At 32.9% G+C, this 18,008-nt stretch overlaps 1 protein-coding gene across 1 annotated transcript; it reads left to right on the forward strand.

Annotated features, from left to right (window-relative positions):
* The first annotated feature begins 15,262 nt into the window (after positions 1 to 15,262).
* LOC108995677 (7-deoxyloganetin glucosyltransferase-like) lies at positions 15,263 to 17,011 on the forward strand. The gene is made up of 2 exons (XM_018971285.2): positions 15,263 to 15,806; positions 15,953 to 17,011. The coding sequence occupies exons 1-2, from the start codon at positions 15,287 to 15,289 to the stop codon at positions 16,885 to 16,887; spliced, it is 1,455 nt and encodes a 484-aa protein (XP_018826830.1). The 5' UTR covers positions 15,263 to 15,286; the 3' UTR covers positions 16,888 to 17,011.
* Positions 17,012 to 18,008: the final 997 nt, after the last annotated feature.

Consider the following 18,008-nt stretch of genomic DNA (forward strand, 5'->3'; position numbering starts at 1 on the left):
AAAGGCAGCAATGTTATTGGGTTGTTTGTATAGTGAGATAAGATAAGATGGTTTTAGATGAATTGAATAAAATATTATTAAAAAAATATTTTTTAATATTATTATTGTTTAAGAATTTAAAAAATTTAAATTATTTATTATACTTTAAAGAAAAATTATTTTGCCTACCCAAGTGTACTGCTCAAATATACCACTTGGGTAATTTTTTTTTTACTTAATGATTAAGGAAATAATTTTAAATGTATTGATGTATTTTTTATTTTTTTTAAATATTTAAATATATTAAAAAATGTGAATAGAAAAATAAAAAATAAAAACTTACAGAACTGACTTAGCGGTCAGTTTGAGCGATGCTACTTGAGCGACAGAGTAACATCGCTCTATATTTTATGTGATAATTTAAAAAAATTATAATGATAAGATGGGATGAGATAATGATTTTTATATCCAAACGAGTCCTTATTTAACTATTTTTCTTTATTTTTCTCTATTAACATTTTACTCGCTTGTGTATGGTCAACTTTCTTAGTGAGTCAATGCAAAGTAAAAAAATTAAAAAATTAAAAAAAAATTCTTATTGAAATCGATAAAATATTCCTATCTCCAAAAAACTAATAACAAAATGGACAAAAGGTTTCCTCTGATGATCTGGGAGAGGTGGCGCCGGCATCTAGCAAATATTTATTTTATATCATTGTTGTTTAAAAGTTTAATACGATAAAAAGATATAAATTTATCATTTATCTGACAATTATTAGATAAATTTTATTAGCTATATTATGTTTTAACAATTTTATATTTGCGTTTATCTCAGCACTATTGTTATTATGATTTTCTTATAAATTAACTAGCTTGTAACTCGTAAGATGAGGTATCTTACTCTCCGAAATAAAATTATTAAACAAATTAATGTTTTTACAATGATAGAAAGTAAAAAGTAAAATTTTTTATAAAAATGAAAAAAAATAAACAAAAAGAAATTAAAACCAAGAACTAAAATAAAGAAGGGTACTGTGGGTAGAAGAGTCCGGTGTCCGTTTTAAATATCATACCGGAAGTCTTACCGGTACGGTACCAAAAACAGTGGAGTCCGCCGTCCTGCAATAGTACTCTCGAGTCTCGATGGATGTGGTCACCCTTTTAATAAAAATTCTACTACCAGGATTTATACCATACATACATCACAATTTTTTTTTTCTTGAACTAAGAATAAAATAAATAAAATAAGAGTTCTTAAACAATACATTGCACTTAATTTTTTTTATTTTATTCTTATTAAACTAAAAAAATTATTTTACTATCATTCATATACTATATATTTTATTAAAAAATAATAATAATATTTATAATGTATAGCGTAAGAATAATGATAAGGACATAGAAGCATTAAAGCATTAGGGAACCAGTCCCAATCGAGGAGGCCCACTTTTTATAGCCCTTACCTTAAAAAAAGGAACCCAGTTCTGTATCTGAGTTGTTCTGAAATTTGTTTTTAGAAAATCAGTTTGTTTTTGTTTTCACTTTACTTATATAAATATGTTTGGTTTTTTGTTTTTGAAATTCTTAATTTTAGATATATTTTTTATTTTTTATCCCCACAAAATAATTAATTAACGATAGTGAGTACTTGCATTGGGTTTATTAATTAAGCTTATTATTGCATTAATTCTGGGATTTTCTCATGTGGCATGGTTCTAAATAATTATTTATGTTTTTTTTTTTAAAAAGAAAATAATTCAATTAAATATTGTAAATCAGGATTGTGCATTAATGAGGCTATTTTTTAGGAAATTTCTTCAATTGTATATTGAGGCCGCTATATATTTTGGGATAATTGATTTGAAATATATATGAATATTGTAGTAGATGATCAGGAGACCAAATAAATTAGGAATACATGTACAAAAATGGTTATCATGAAATCATTCTCGATCGGCAAATTAATTAATTATTAACGCTCTTCTCAAGCAGGCGAAGGCACTTCGTTATAAGACATAACCAGATGAAGAAAACTGCACACACACACGCGGACAGACAGATGCATCCATTTTAGATTTGGCATTCAAATTAATTAATTAGCAAATTAAACAAGCTAGCTAGGGTTGCTCACATGCATGTTGAGTGCTTACGCGTACATTAGGCACTCTCTGCATGATCTCATCATAGAGTACTGCGTACTGATGACCATAATCGAGCAGTACTCCTCCATGCCGTGCATGGCCGGCTACGTACGTACAGTTATTTATTACAATATTTGGTGAGAATCAGATATATAATGATGTTGAGATTAATGTATTTTACTCTTTGGTTGGCATCGAGATGCCCCCCCGGATTCACCACCCTTCGCTTAGTATTATTTGTTTACTTTCATTACCGGGGGATGCATGCTGCTGTCTTTAGTTAAACATTGACCGGCCAAAAAATATATCTCGAAGAATGTACGTACGTATAATAATCTCAGGTTAAACTTGAAAATGTACAAGTATTCTTATATAGTACTTATTTGTACAGTTTTAAATTTTGTGAGTTTTGCGCAATCATTTTTAAAGGACAAATCTAAAAAATATGTGAAAAAACTCATTTTTTAAAAATGGATCTAATTTTTTTTAAATAAAATATGCAAAAATTACATATACTATAACTATATCTAATATTTCTCTTATTAATTTATTATTTATATGACCTCAATTAATTACTTAAAAGTTATTAGTAAGGTTGCACATTTAAAAAGTTTACACTACAACAAATTGTGTTTTTTGAGACAAAAAATTGTCTCAAAAAACACAATTTTCATCCTAAATTAGATTTGGAGACAAAAAAAATTCGTCTCAAATTTGTCTCGAAAAGATCATCTCAAAAAGTTTTTGGAGAAGAAAATCAAATTTTGTCTCAAAAAAATCATTTTTAGAGAAAAAATTGAGCGGATCCAGTCGAAACTGTTCGAACGGATAATATTTTTTGAGACGTCCCGATTTCATCTCAATATATTGTTCGAATGGAATATTTATCCGTCCGAACGGAGCCGTCCATTCGAACAATATGAAGTATTCATTCGAACTAATGTCCATATTTGATTATGTTCGAACAAATTGGGTGTTCAAACAATTTTTATGCGTTCGAACTAATAAATTTTTCAAACGACTTATGTTCGAACAAAACTTATGTCTGTTCGAACAGAAATTTTAATTTCGGAAATTATATCCGTTCGAACTGGTTTTTGCACATAAATGTTGTTCAAATAAATAATTTATTGTTCAAACATCCATATATATCGTTTGTCATTCAAATGGGTTATTTTTGTTCGAATGAGTCTGTTTTGGTTTGAATGTGTTAATAGTAATTTACCGTTCGAACTGATTATTTACCGTTCGAACTGTATTAATCATACAGATCACAATTTAATTAAAAATACCATACTAATATTACACATTGTAATTCAAACATCAATTGTTCAAAGTAGTGCAAACTTCATAATATAAATGCAATTAAAGAAAAGATAAATTTGAAAACTATGGTGGTGGTATAGAGTTTTGAGACATCATTGACTAGAATTGTTCAAACATTTTTTGGTTATTCAACTGCATCCTCTCTTCTAATCTCGCCTCCAAATCCGCTGCTTGATCTAATCGAGTCAGTAGCTCTTTTTTCTCGAACCTCAATCGTTCTATCTCAAGTGCTGCTTCCTCCAATTCCTTAGTCTTGTCGTCATTCGATTTGGCTCAAGAATAGACTGATGATGATGATGAGGATGGTTTTACGCAACGTTCTATACCCCTCAAATATCCAGAACGTGATCCAAGAACTTGAGAAAGGATCTGAGCATCGTTGACAGATGATGCATCAGATGGATCCGCAGCAGTTTCCTTAAGAGATATCATCTTGTCCTACAAAAATAAAAACATTAAAGTTAATATAAGTAACAAAAATATTATGTGACAATGAAATTAAAAAAACTTAAACTTACATAATTTGTCTCTGCTTCAGGATTGGCCCAAACACTATCACGATTTTTATGTGTTTTAGCATACAATTAGGTCAAATTATAGTCAGCGGGACTTTCTTCTTTCTGTAAAAGGAAAATCTATATTAAAATTTAAATCAGAAAATGTGTATTATATGTTAATATTTAACGGGTACTAAAATAACTTACCATTTTGTTAGACAAACGATGAAAAGATCGAGAACCTGCATGATGGTTTATCTTTAAAATTGATCTATTTGCTTTGTTCACATTATTTCATTGCTAAAAGAAAAAAATATTAGTCTATATGTTTAATACATCTGTAATATATTATTAAAAAATGACAGCAGCGATATTACCTGATAAGCAGGATCTTCAAAAATATCACAAACTTTCTCCCATTCGTTTGGTGGAAAATTTTGGAATGGATTTTGACGCGCCTTTATTGTAGTACTGAACTTCTTATAATGAGCATGGCATCGACCTTTGTACCTCCAAAATACATTCGACATCAGTTCTTCAACCGTTAATCGATTTTCTCTTCGGCCAAAATTAAGCTCAAACTCATCATTTGGAAAATTATAAACAACTACTATAAATACAAAGTAACTTGAAAGTAATATGTTGTATACTTAGTTGCTTGAGATATAGGTTATTACCAAACAGCGGTTTTTTATGTGGTCTTTCACATCTTGGGGAACTTTAGACCAAGATGATGTAATAATCGGTGCATACGTGCGAGTAAGTGTACCAACATAAGAAGCAAGCCACACTGCCGAATCTCCAGAGCCACCGGTGTGATCATCAGGAATATCAACCTTGATTTTACCAACTTTCCTTATTTTCTCTATGCAGACACCCCTCGTAGTGCCTCTACCTCGACACTTGCTTACAACAGTGATATATACAGCAATTAAAGCATAAATTTTTAATTAAATTAATTTATTTTATAGATATATTATTTAAATTGAGCATAAAATATGATATCTAATTTGATAAAATACCTTGTTCTGGGCCTAGTGATGTTGGCTCACTATTGATGACAGGTGAACCACACGGGGAGTCAATAATGGATGGGGATGGCACACGTGTTGCATTGCGTTTGGAAGGCATATCTATTTGAATTTGTATCAAATTATTATTCAAACAAATGTTAAAAATATTTATATGTTAATATTACTTACAGAAATTAATGTTTGAAATTCATTCACTATCCGTTTTGCTGGACCAGTCGCCCTCATTCTCACTAGACACTTCAGTTGATTCATCTCCTTCCTATATTTCACCATCAATTACTTCGGGTTGAACATCTTCTCTACGCAATGGAACCATATCATATTGGCTTAAATCAACAAATAGATTGATGCCTACTTCACTTTCTTGATATGCTTCTTCATTTGCTGGACTATCAACTTCTTCATGTGGTTCGTCTGCCTCTGGAATGTAATCATATACATTTCTTGGTGCAAACTTCTCCACTACCCGTCATGGGTTTCCGTACTCCGAATCATCTAAATAAAAAACTTGATTCGCTTGGCAAGCGAGAACGAAATGATCATCCTCATACCATGTGTGAGATGTATTAACACTCATAAAATAATCATCGTTACGCACTCTCAACCTATGATTTGAGACATCCCACCAATTACATTTAAACAACCAGACCATATATCCCCCCACATACTTTAATGCTATGATATTTTCCACAATTTCGTAGAAGTTAATATTATCATCCCCATGGATTCCTTTGACTACGACCCCACAATTTTGAGTTTTCCTATATCTTTCTCTATCAGTTGTGTGAAGTCTATATACACGCACCAAACATCCTGAGTACTGGATGGCTCGCCTGGATAGACCACATGCTAGAGCATACAGTTCTGATGAGATTTCTGATGAATGTTCACCATATTTCAATGCAACCTATATCAATAAATATTATTATATACAAAAAAAAGTAGAGTTTAGTGGTATGAAATTCGTATTATAAAATGGGGATTAATAGTAATACCGTATGTTCAAACCACGACGTAAATTCCTTTTCGTGCGTCTTTTCTACGTCAGTTACACCATTCGAGCGAAGTAGTTGTATATATTCGCTGTGCATGTTCATGTGAATGTTTAATTTGTATAAAGTTATACTATATTATTATACATAAACTTAAAAATAATATTTATTTAAAAAATCATCACTAACCTTAAGTACTGATCAATCACTGCGTAGTTATTCAAGACATACCATCGAGCTCTTTCAAACACTCCCGAATATAGATCGTAGCCCCCTTGTGCGCCTATGGGATGCACGGTCAGGGAAAATACAGTAAATGTCGATGAGACTCCCATCTCTCGCCCACCTTCATAATTTCGGTCCGGTCTTGTAAATCTAGTATCAATCCCACGAAAATACATTGAACAAAAGGTATGCCACTAATTATCAATATATGATTCTGCAATCGAACCTTCTGGACAAGCTTTATTCCCTACAGATCGCTTAAGTTTTCCCAAAAACCGTTCAATAGGATACATCCATCTATACTGAACCGGACTAGCGACTAAAGCCTGACGAGGTAGGTGCACAGCCAAATGAACCATTACATCAAAGAATGAAGGCGGGTACAAACTCTCTAATTTGCACAATATTATTGCAATGTCAGCTTCCATTTTTAACAATGCATCAACTTTCAACGTTCTAATATAAATGTCTCTGAAAAATCTCCAATCATGTGTTCGAACACATATTGTCATGTTTGAAGCATAGCCATTGGGTAATTTCATTTTCATTAACCAATCACAAAATTTCTTTCTTTCATCATTTGAAAGTGTATACCATCCGATGGGCATATAAGTTGACGACCCATTATCTTGCAAATGCAACTCCGGTCTGATCCCTATCTCCTTTAAGTCTTTACGAGAGTTAGCTGTATCTTTTGTCTTCCCTTCTATTGACATCAGCATGCCCAATAAATTCTCACATATATTTTTCTCGATGTGCATAACATCTAAATTGTGGCGCAGTGTTAAGGTAGACCAGTATGGCAATTCAAAGAAAATGCTTTCTTTTGTCCAATTCAACTCCACTGATTGTCGTTTTCTATTTCGAACCCTTGAATATTTTCCAAATATGTTTTCTAAAACATCTCCCAACTGGGCGATAATATCATTCCCAATCAACTCTGGCGGTGATGCCTTGCGCTCAACCCTTTCATTAAACATCGCTCTATTTGAACGCCATCTATGATCATGTGGTAAATAACGACGATGTCTCATAAAACATAATTTCCTACCATGACTCAACCACTGAGACTGTGTATCTTTATTGCAAACAGGACAAGCCATTTTACATTTTGTGCTCCACCCAGACAGATTTTCATATTCAGGAAAATCATTTATTATCCACATTACAGCAGCATGCATCTTGAACTCAACCGATGAGGCTGCATCATATTACTGACACCACTCTGATCCCACAACTCTTTCAACTCTGCAATCAGTGGTTGCAGGTATACATTTAATTCATTCCCTGGTGACCTTGGCCCTGGTATCAGTAAAGTTATCATAAAATATGGATCATTCATACACTTTCATGGTGGCAAGTTATAGGACATTAATATGACAGGCCAAGTACCATGAGAAGTGCTCATGTTGCCAAATGGATTAAAACCATACGTTGCTAAACCAAGACGTACATTGCGAGGTTCTTCAGCAAACCATGGATACTCGACATCAAATTTCTTCCATTGTAAGGAATCTGCAGGATGCGAGAGAAAGTTTTCATTTTAAACTCTTTCAGTTTGGTGCCAAGACATATATTTGGCAGTCAATTGGGACGTAAACAATCTTTGAAGTCGAGGAATCAACGGAAAATGTCTTAACACTTTATGGGATACATTACGTTTATCTGATGTCCATCTTGACTCATGACATACTGGGCATGAATCTAATTCTGCATATTACTGCCAGTAGAGAATACAATCATTTTTACAAGCGTGGATGATATTACAATCAAATCCTAACCCTCGCTTCATAAAAATTACGGGGTACTACGTTATCCTGCGGAAGAGCCTCTTTAAATAATTCTAACAACATGTCGATGGCTTTGGCAGAAATACGACAAATAGACTTAATATGAAGCAACCTGACTGTAAAAGACAACTTGCTATGACGAGTGCACCCCTCGTACAACTCTATTTGTGCATCCTCCCAAAGTCTTGCAAAATTATCATTACTCTCAAATGATTGTGCAGATGTTCCTTTTCCATCCCTCATCCCAAAGATTCCTGCCCCCAGATCACCTAACATCTCAGTCATATCCTCTCCATTATCATCACTATCATCACGATCATTCACATTAATGTTGTCTATGGCAATGTCGTTACCATCCTCCATTTGATTGGTCTGACTGCTAAATCTAACTCTTTTGGAAAATGGTTCGCCACGTAAGACCCAATGTAAGTATTTAGGATCGATTCCATTTACAAATAAATGATCCTCCACTACCACCAAGTTATAAGAACTAACATTTTTGCACTTCTTGCACGAACATCTTATAAATTCTCGACTGTCAACACTTATGCGAGCAAACTCTATAAAAAACTTCACCCCTCTTGCATACTCCTTATAGTCTCGCCCAAGTCTATCTCCTAGTAACATCCAACTTTTATCCATTGTATTTCTATTACTTGTCAGATGTCTATCAAAAAACACAAAATTCATGTGATAAACATTATCAAAAAAATCCAACTTTTATAAGATAGTTGATCATATCCCATTCGAGAGACTATTATCAATATCGCATATATACTCAGTCCTAAACTCTAATGTTAGTATAAATTTCAGCAGCATTTCCATACTATTCTCCAAATATACTAGTCGCGATAAGTCGTCAACCCTATTAATGGACCGAGAAACTTACAGATCATGTACCCGAAGAATGTAAGGACTCGCTGAACCAAAATTTTAATTGACTAACACAAGAGTTTAAACTGAATATATCTGCCGTATAGATGATAGAATCTCAAACTGTCCACTTTAGACAATTCAAGAGTTGTACCCAAACATTCTTTAAGAGAATATTTGGCCACAACTCTCGAACGAGTCTAAGGTTTAAGTACATAAAAAAGTAACCCTAAAATCCAAAACTATCTAACTCTTAATACAATTATACAATGAAATCACATTCCAAATCACAAATACATTGCACCATTACATTCTTAATTCATCACCAATTGCTACATTCTAATTTAATTTTAGTGCATAATATGTTGTAATTAAACTATTTTATTCTTTAATTAAATTTTTTATAAGTTTTAAATATTAATTTAACTATTAACAATTGCTATGTTATAAAAATATATATTTTATACTTCTAATTTAATTGTAGTAAATAATATTTTGTAATTATACTATATTATTTTGTAATTAATTTTGTTATAAGTTTTATACAATCATTTAACTATTAACAATTTCTATGTTATATATATATTTTTTATACATTCTAATTTTATTTTATATAAACTATGTTGTTATTATCTTATATTAATCTATATTTTTAAATCTTATAATTTTATAATTTTTGTTATATTAGAATTCCGTTCAAACAAGATTCTTATCGTACAGAATCCCATTCAAACTAACGTTATAGCATTCGAACGAGACAACCCCAGATTGCAGACACGAAACAAAGACAAAACATTTGCCACAAAATACAATTTTGACAATCACAATCTCATAAGATGTATATTACCAGAGTGTCCATATTAAATGGGATTGCATAAACACAAATATACAGCATGCATCTTAGAGCACTCTCATTGGATTAGCAAAAGTTAAAATTCATTTTTGATGAATTTAGCATTTAGCTATTTTACATTCACATAAGTTTCTACATTGGAATAGCCATTTTTTCATTATATGACAATAAAATAATATAAGATGAATTTAACTTTGACTATTCACATCAAATCTCCACATTGGATTATCCATTTATTCATTATATAGTAATGAGTAATTAATAATTTTGAAAATTTTTTAATTTTTTTAATTATGAATTTATTTTATTTTATTATATTTTACTATTCATAATATTATATATTAATTAGTAATTGTATTCTAATTATATTTTTTTAATTGTCATTTAAAATGGAGAGAGAAATAATTTATATTAAAAGGAGAGAGAAAAAAAAGAATATAAAATAGATTTAATGAATGAATATTTCCTTTCAAATTTAAAAATTATTTTAGATATTACTGTAGCTATTTCAATGTGAGCTATTTTATGACTTAATAGCTAAATTCTTATTGGATTTAGCTTTTAGCTAATCCAATAAGAATGCTCTTAACATAATTAATTAAAATCTATAAATTATCAAAAATCTAAAAATTATAAATATTACCTTGAATTTAAGCAATCCAAACAAAAGTATCAATCTACAATACCTACATAAGCAGAAAACACATTATGAGAAAACCTAAATCATATGTGATAAACTAACATTAATGAAACTCTAAATACAAAAAAAACATAGAAAAAAAAACATACCTATTAACTAAAGCCTCTCCTCTCTCTCCCAAGAATCCCTTCTCTCACTAAGTCTGTGAGTATCTCTCTCTCCACAACACTCTCACACGCACAAAATCACAAAGCCGTGCTCTGCCTTCTATTAAGCATTCATCAATTGTGAAATTGAACTGGAGGTTCAGGTATATGAATCTGTGAAGTCCCGTTCGAATTGAAAATTTACCCATTCGAACACGAAAATTTCGAATAGGCGCCAAATCTGCCGCGATTTATTTCACGTTCGAACGTGTCATTTTGTTGTTCGAACTAACAAATCAGAATATTCCTTGGCATATTCTTCAAATGTAGACCAGCTCAAAGGGTATTTTTGTAACACTATTCAACCAGAGCATTTGAATGACTAAGTTTTCCTTTCGAGTAAACTAACATTCAGAGTTTTTGGCACGTAGTTTCCCTCCAAACACATTCCACGAAATAACACCGTTCGAACGGGACATTTTTTGGCTCGAACGGTGTTTTACAAAATATTTTAATATTATATAGTATATAATAATTATATATTTTGCCAACTATTTTATATTATAATACTCTAAACTCTAATGTAGGACAAGTCTAATAGTTAATATAATACTTATACTATATACTAACTATTAATATATAGTACTTATTAATATATATATACTTTTGGTCTTCTAATTTTGCACTATATATTATATAACTTACTATCTTGTGATATAAAATATAATAACAATAGTTATAATAACTTATAATAGTAACTAGTAACCATGGTAACTTGTATAGTTATCATAGTAACTTATAATAGTAACTAGTAACTATGGTAACTATAGTAACTAGTAACTATAGTTACGATAACTATACAACTTGTATAATTATCATAACTTATAATACTTGCACTGAAGTAGTTATAGTAACTATTTTAACTATAGTACTTATAATAACTTGTATAGTTATCAACACTTATAATACATACATTGAAGTAGCTATATAACTAATAGCTACTATATATATATATTAATTATATTAAGTTGTATAGTTATCATAAATAGTTATCATAACTTATAATAGCTATAACTATATAGTAACTATATAATACTTACACTGTAGTAGCTATATAACTTATATCCACTATCTATATTTATATTAATTATATTAACTTGTATAGTTATCATAACTTATAATAGCTATAGCTATATATATAGTAACTATATAATATTTACACTGTAGTAGCTATATAACTCATAGCTACAATATATAAATTAAGTTGTATAGTTATCATAACTTATAATAGCTATAACTATATAGTAACTATATAATACTTACATTATAGTAGCTATATAGCTAATATCCATTATATCTATATTTATATTAATTATATTAATATACTAATATATAGGAGTATAGTACCTATATATATGCCATTGTATAGGAGTATAGTTATCGTAACTTATATATAGTACCTATATAATTAAGCCATTGTAATTATACTAAGTACTTAGAGTATTGGCATTGGACTCATCAAATATTGTTCAATCTTCAAAATTTGATTAATTCATGTTTAAAATCACTGCATTGGATTCGCCAAACACTAAAACCTGAAACTTTGACAAATTGTGCATATAATGTTCAAATTTGAAGACTTACTATTCACACTCTATAACTATTATTTTATTTACTTAAATTATTGTTTCTCAATTTTGAGTCGCAATATATTTAAGTTGGGAAACAATAATTTAAGTATCAAATTAAATTATTAATTAACATGTAGTTAGTATAATTGTAAAATATGAAAAAAAATAAATTAAAAATAATATTATTAAAAAAATAATATTATATTATTATTTTGTTGAATCCAATGACAAATTCAATGTGGGGTTATGGATAGGGACTAAGGAGGTTTTGAGTTTATGAAAAATATGTACTTTTCATCAAATTTTGAAGATGAAAATGATGAATCCAATGTTAATGCTCTTAGTATGTACTTAGTATAATAGAAACAATATATTTAAAAATAATATACTAAATATATTAACTAAAAGTATTATAATACTATTATTAGTTTCATTTTTATACTTTTGTACTTTCTAATATTATTATTATTATCTATTACTATTAGTAATATAATTATAAATATATTAATATAATAACCGTTCGAACGGATATTTATTCAGTTCGAACGAGACGTGACGGTCATTATAGACCCAGTTTGAATCTAATGAAACAAAACTCTCTCATTCGAACCAGCAACCACCGAGACCCTCCGAGTTCGCCTCTTATCTCCGCCGCGAAAAAAGCCACTCAACCTCCGTAGGAACCCCACATTTGAATTTCTAAGAGATATGGGTCAACTCTCCACCTCTATTGTTTAGTTTTTTGCACGAATGAGATGTGTTTGGGGGGTATGGATTTCGAATCCGAAATCCACCCATTTTGGTGTATTCCGTGGAATTAATATCAAAATAATCGGTAGAAATGATTGGGATTCACTCCTTAATCATTTCTACCAATTAAAACAAAGAATAAATTGTAGATAGGAAGTTTTTCAATTCGGGCCTGAGTCGACTCAGTCATGGCTGTTTGGCTTCTTTCGTTCAAAAGCGTAGTTGCCAAACAGCATTATGTCTGTTCAAACCAAAAAAATTAGTTCGAATGAACAGCGAAACTCTATTCGAATGAACAGAACAGTCCATTCGCATAGAGTTTACTAGTTCGAATAGTCTATGTTATGTTTGAACGAATTATTTCAATTCGGTTCAATATACCATAATTCTTCAATAATATAATTTAAATATTATGGTTAATTATATTCTTACTTTCATTATGGTTAAACAGTATATCAATGGCAACCAGCGGAAGAAAACTTGCGAGAGATCAGCCCAGCCAAAATAGTGGATCAACAGCTCATGCTCCAAAGACGAGGCCTATACTTGTCGAGCGTCCAGTCATTTTGTTTGACTTCTCTGATCTTTCATGGGAGGGACGGAGCATACAGTCCATCTTCACCCAGCAGGGATGAATACCGATTTGTGAGCAGTTGGAGATTGCATATCCAGAGATGGTCAGTGAGTTCTACCGTGCCATTGGAGAACTTAGCGCTGATGCTCTGTTCTACACCATATCAGTCCGGGAAGTGAGTATTAATTTCTCTCCCCGCATTATTGCTGAGTTCCTTGACATTCCTCGTATACCCGATGCATATCCTGTAGCAGCTACACGGGGACCAGCGGCTGCACCAGCTGATTCCGACACACTGGCCGCATCCTTCACGGTAGCCCCGAATGTAGATTCGGATGCTACTTCGGATAATAGTGAGGATGAGGATCTACCTGATGATGGTCTCACAAACGATCACGTGCGGCAGCTAGTGCGAGACCCATCGACTCCTCCATATGATGGGAGCAAGGTGATCCAACAGGCCGATTGTATAGGATTTTTCAGAATGCTTAATTTGATTGTTGGCTATAACATCGATCCGAAAAAACACAAGACTGGTTTCGGGATCATTCGAGCCAGATTTTTGTTGTGGATAGCACGAGGGGATCCCACTGATTTGGCATTATATTTATTCCTCCGCATTCGATCAGAGTCACACTTTTCTAGTGGAGGTAGTCTACCATTTGCACTGCTGATATCTAACATTTTACTCCGATCGGGGGTTACAGTGTTGGCCACTGAGCGGAGGTCGCCACAGATGGAGCCCCTTAGCAAGATCACATTCAGCAAGAGCAAGGGGCACTTACGGAAGACTGCACCAGAACAGCCTAGTGATCCTCCCACAGATCCAGCTTCTAGTAATGGTACCGCTGTTGAGAGATAGCCTCCTGGCGTTACTTTGGATCAGGTACGAGCTCTGTTTGTGGAGTTCGTTGAGCCCATCATAAACAAGCTTAGGGATCTGGAAGGATCTATTAAAATGTTGCAAGAGGATGTTGACATACTAAGACCCAATGATTGTTTTAGTTATTATTTTATTTCTTTATGTTGTATTGAACATTATATATTTGAGATATAATTAATGTATGGTTTTTATTTTTTGTGTTTACTACTTTGTTTATTTTTTTCATTTTACTTGTCGTTCATGATAATATAAAAAATGATAATGATAATATAAAAAATGATACTATCTTTAAAGTTATATTTATATAAATTTAACATAAAATAAATCGCTATTGAAGTTAATTACATAAAATATATTTATGTATTTATAAATATTTTAACTCACCGCAAATCATAATATATAATATATACACATTTTTATATTTTAAAAATGATAACAAATTAATGGAAAAAATATTTATTACTTTAATAGAAAAAATATATGCACAAATCTATACTGATAAAAGAATTAATTGAAAACATTTTCGTTTGAACAAGGAATTTTAAGTTCGAACGGTTATTAACTTTTTTCATGAAAAATAAATTAATTTTCAGCTAATATTATTATTCAAACAGATTACATACTGTTCGAACGGGCATTAATTCCATGTTCGAATCTATATAGTTATGTTCGAACGGTTTTCTTTTTTTGAGACGATTTAGTTCGTCACAAAATATATTATTCAAATAGATATTTTTTCGTTCGAACGAATTTAGTAGCTCAGATATTTTTAGAGACGAAATGTCATTTCCAAAAATAATTTTTAGAGATAAAATTTAATTTGTCCCTAATAAATTTCGTCCCTAAAAATTAAATTTTGTAGTGTTATGAAGTGTAGTTGTACTGCTCATGTGCTGTGAATTCCAACTTTATCCGAAGATAACTTTATTTGTGTGGCTGCGAGAGAGTAGAGATGGGTTCCATTTCTGCAGGTTCTAGAGGTCATGTTGTCTGTGTTCCATACCCACTGCAGGGCCACATCAACCCAATGCTCAAGCTGGCCAAGCTCCTCCACCACAAAGGCTTTCAAGTCACTTTTGTCAATACGCAGTACAACCACAACCGGTTACTCAGGTCCCGAGGCCCCCATGCCCTCGACGGCTTGCCGGACTTCCGTTTTGAGACCATACCCGATGGACTTCCACCTTCGGATGCCGATGTCAGCCAGGATATGTCTGCTCTTTGCGTCTCCAGCACAAAGAGTTGCCTCGCTCCACTCCTCAACCTCATCCACAAACTCAACGACATGACCACCTCTTCCGACGTACCGCCTGTGACCTGTATTGTGTCTGACGGCGCCATGTCCTTCACTCTTGATGCTGCTGAAGAATTCGGAATCCCAAATGTACTTTTCTGGACTTCTAGCTCTTGCGGCATCTTGGGCTTTATGAATTGTCGCCAACTAGTTGAACGAGGTTTAACACTCGTCAAAGGCACGTATTATATATATTTCTATCCTCATCCATATATAGTCATTATATCATACAAAAAGGTTTCTGTTTGATAGATTAATTTTCAAGTGAGCCATGCTAAATCCTCACAAATTTTATACCTTTGACTTTGATGTGTGTATTCACAGATGAAAGCTATTTTAAGAATGGGTTTTTAGAAACCGCTGTCGATTGGATTCCCGGGATGAAGAACGTCCGTCTGAAGGATCTTCCAGCTGTTCTTCCATCAACGGATGAGAACAAAATAATGATCGACTTCCTCATCCGTGAAACCGAGAGAAGTCCAAGAGCTTCGGCTGTGGTTTTGAACACGTTCGACCCATTTGAAAAGGACGTTTTAGATGCTCTCTCGTCTTTTCTTCCTCCTATATACACCATCGGTCCACTTCCGTTGCATGCCGATCAGATTGAAGACGACAGTTTGAAATCTATAGGTACCAATCTGTGGAAAGAACAGCCCGGGTGTCTGGAATGGCTAAATACACAAGAACCCAACTCAGTGGTGTTCGTGAATTTTGGGAGCATCACCGTGATGACGCCCCAACAACTCGTCGAGTTTGCTTGGGGACTCGCCAACAGTGGAAAACCCTTCTTGTGGATTATAAGGCCTGATCTTGTGGTGGGCGATTCAGCTGTTCTGCCTCCTGAATTTGCTATCAAGACTAAAGATCGATACATGTTAGCAAGTTGGTGTCCCCAAGAACAAATCCTGAAGCACCCATCAATAGGTGGGTTTTTGACGCATTGTGGGTGGAATTCCACGCTTGAAAGCGTGGGCGGTGGAGTGCCCATGATCTGTTGGCCCTTCTTTGCGGACCAAATGATGAATTGCAGGTATTGCTGCACTGAATGGGGCATTGGGATGGAGATAGATAACAACGTTAAGCGGGACGAGGTTGAGAAACTGGTGAGGGAGTTAATGGAGGGTGTTAAGGGTAAAGAAATGAAGAAGAAGGTGATGGACTGGAAGACAAAGGCAGAAGAGGCTGTCAAACCTGGCGGTTCTTCTCACCAGAACCTGGACAAATTGATTGCCGATGTTCTCCTACCTGGAAATGTTTAAATCCAGACAGAGAAGCCACTTTCAAGTTTATAATAATAAACTTATCTATAGGATTTATCTGGTTGCCTTGTTGCATATATGCATTTTTAAAGAAAATCTAATTGGTACTTTATATTTGTTTTAACATTCATATAATGTGTGGCTCTAACTTCTCGCTCAAAAGTGAGTTCAACACGTGAAATATTTAATTAAATAAATTAAATATAAAATTAGAATTCAAACTCAGAATCTCTACTATAATATCACGTAAAATTATCAATTGTCTCAAAAACATAAAATGATATAAGAGATATATTTAATCATTTATACTGTTTTAACAATTATATCAAATCACATCTATTTATAAATAGATTTAATTTCATAAGATTTTTTTTTATAGACCTATCCCTCTTTTATTTTAAACCTAGCCTTTCTCTTGATCAAGCTAGCGAGAGTACTTAGTTGGAGTCAATGTTGTTAGAAAGCTGGGATCTGGGCTTTCGCTGCCTATGGCCTTGGACATAGTGTCAATTGATTTGGTTTTAAAAATCCCCATCTCTATAATAAAGGTCTGGGCTGAGGCGGGCTGGGCTGGGCTTGGACTGGATAGGGGGCAAGGGACCTAACCAACACTTGAGGCGGACCACATGGTGCTGACCTGGATCCAAAGAGGTTCAGCCCAAGCAGTAGATAGTCCTATCGGATGTGGGTAAAGTTTGGAGATACTTATTACATCTCACCTGCCTTCCAATTCCTTAGGCCGGAACATTGCTGTGCGCCGATTTGCTTCTGCTTGGTTCCTTCAAATGAAAGATTAACATGATACCATTAAAAGAAGTCTAGAGATTGATGAACAAGAAAGGTTTATCCTTAATCCATGGATTCACGCGAGATTGCATAACGTTTGACGTTGTAACACTTCAGTTAAATTCCTAAAATACTGTAGATAATAAATTCCTCACTTAGAAGGTGAGTACCTCCAGAACGATGGAAGAAGATGGAGAAGATGGAGAAGAATACTTAACTGTCTATTACTTTTTGCATAAAAAACTCAATATTTCATCCCCTGCTACATTGTTCACCACATCAGTGACACTAAAAAGGACATCACAGGAATTGGAGAAATGATACTTGCAGTTGTG

This window comes from Juglans regia, chromosome 16 (assembly GCF_001411555.2).
Source record: "Juglans regia cultivar Chandler chromosome 16, Walnut 2.0, whole genome shotgun sequence".
NCBI lineage: Eukaryota > Viridiplantae > Streptophyta > Magnoliopsida > Fagales > Juglandaceae > Juglans > Juglans regia.